At 39.5% G+C, this 982-nt stretch overlaps 1 protein-coding gene across 1 annotated transcript in view; it reads right to left on the minus strand.

The window, feature by feature from the left end:
- Positions 1-25: 25 nt before the first annotated feature.
- The window catches only part of EMH_0047840 (uncharacterized protein), a gene marked incomplete at both ends in the record, with an annotated part of 7,885 nt that continues 6,928 nt past the window's right edge, over positions 26-982 (minus strand). The window contains one exon of the mRNA XM_013496330.1: positions 26-117. Within this exon, the coding sequence (XP_013351784.1) occupies positions 26-117 (92 nt within the window). The remainder of the gene's footprint in view (positions 118-982) is intronic.

The following is a 982-nucleotide window of genomic DNA, read 5'->3' on the forward strand; positions in this document are numbered from 1 at the left end:
GCGCCTTGGCTGGCTAGCTAGCTGCTCACTCGCTAACCCAAAACATTGAATGAGGAGCAGGCATATCCGTACGCTGCTGCTGCTGCTCCTCCACTCCATCTGCTGCTGCTGCTTCTCCTGCACCAGCAGCAGCAGCAGCAGCAGCAGCAACAGCAGCAGCAGCAGCAGCAGCAGCAGCAGCTTTCCCTGTGTTGCAACATCTCTTTGAACTCCCGCGCGATTCCCTTTGGCCCTTTGTGGCTGCGGCCTTGAGGTCTTAATATAAATATAAATATAAATATAATATAAATATAAATATAATATAAATATAATATAAATATAATATAATTTAAATATAATTTAAATATAATATAAATATAAATATAATATAACCCGATAGAAAATGAAGGATTTCTGTCTGCTGCGTTTTTGGCGTGAGGCGAAGCCAGAAGAAGAGAAATAGAGAAATATAAATAAATATAAATAAATAAATATAAATAAATAAATATAAATAAATAAATAAATATAAATAAATAAATATAAATAGATAAATAGAGAGAAATAAACAAAGAAAAACAGAAATAAATGAGAAAAGAACAAACAAAAACAAGAAACCAAATAAAATATTTTTTATAAACAAATCAAATTTATCTTCACAGATAAATGCAGGCCGCTGACTGTCTTGCTGCTGCTGCTGCTCGTTCTCCTGCTTCTGCTGCATTTGCTGCTGCTGCTGCTGCTGCTGCTGCTGCGGGTGCTGGTGCTGCTGCAGCAGCAGCTGCTGCTGCTGTTAGCGGTGTTTCTGCTGCATTTGCTGCTGTTATGTCTGCTGCATGTGGTGTATGTGTATGTGTTGCTGCAGCAGCAGCAGCAGCAGCAACAGCAACAGCAGCAGCAGCAGCAGGAAGAAGAAAAGCAGCAGCACCGCATAAGAGAGTATTACAACCCCCTACAACCCACCCACCCACCAACCGACTCTATCTTTTTTTTTTTTTTTTTTTTT

Source organism: Eimeria mitis, genomic scaffold (genome assembly GCF_000499745.2).
Source record: "Eimeria mitis Houghton genomic scaffold, Emh_scaff2048, whole genome shotgun sequence".
Classification (NCBI taxonomy): domain Eukaryota; phylum Apicomplexa; class Conoidasida; order Eucoccidiorida; family Eimeriidae; genus Eimeria; species Eimeria mitis.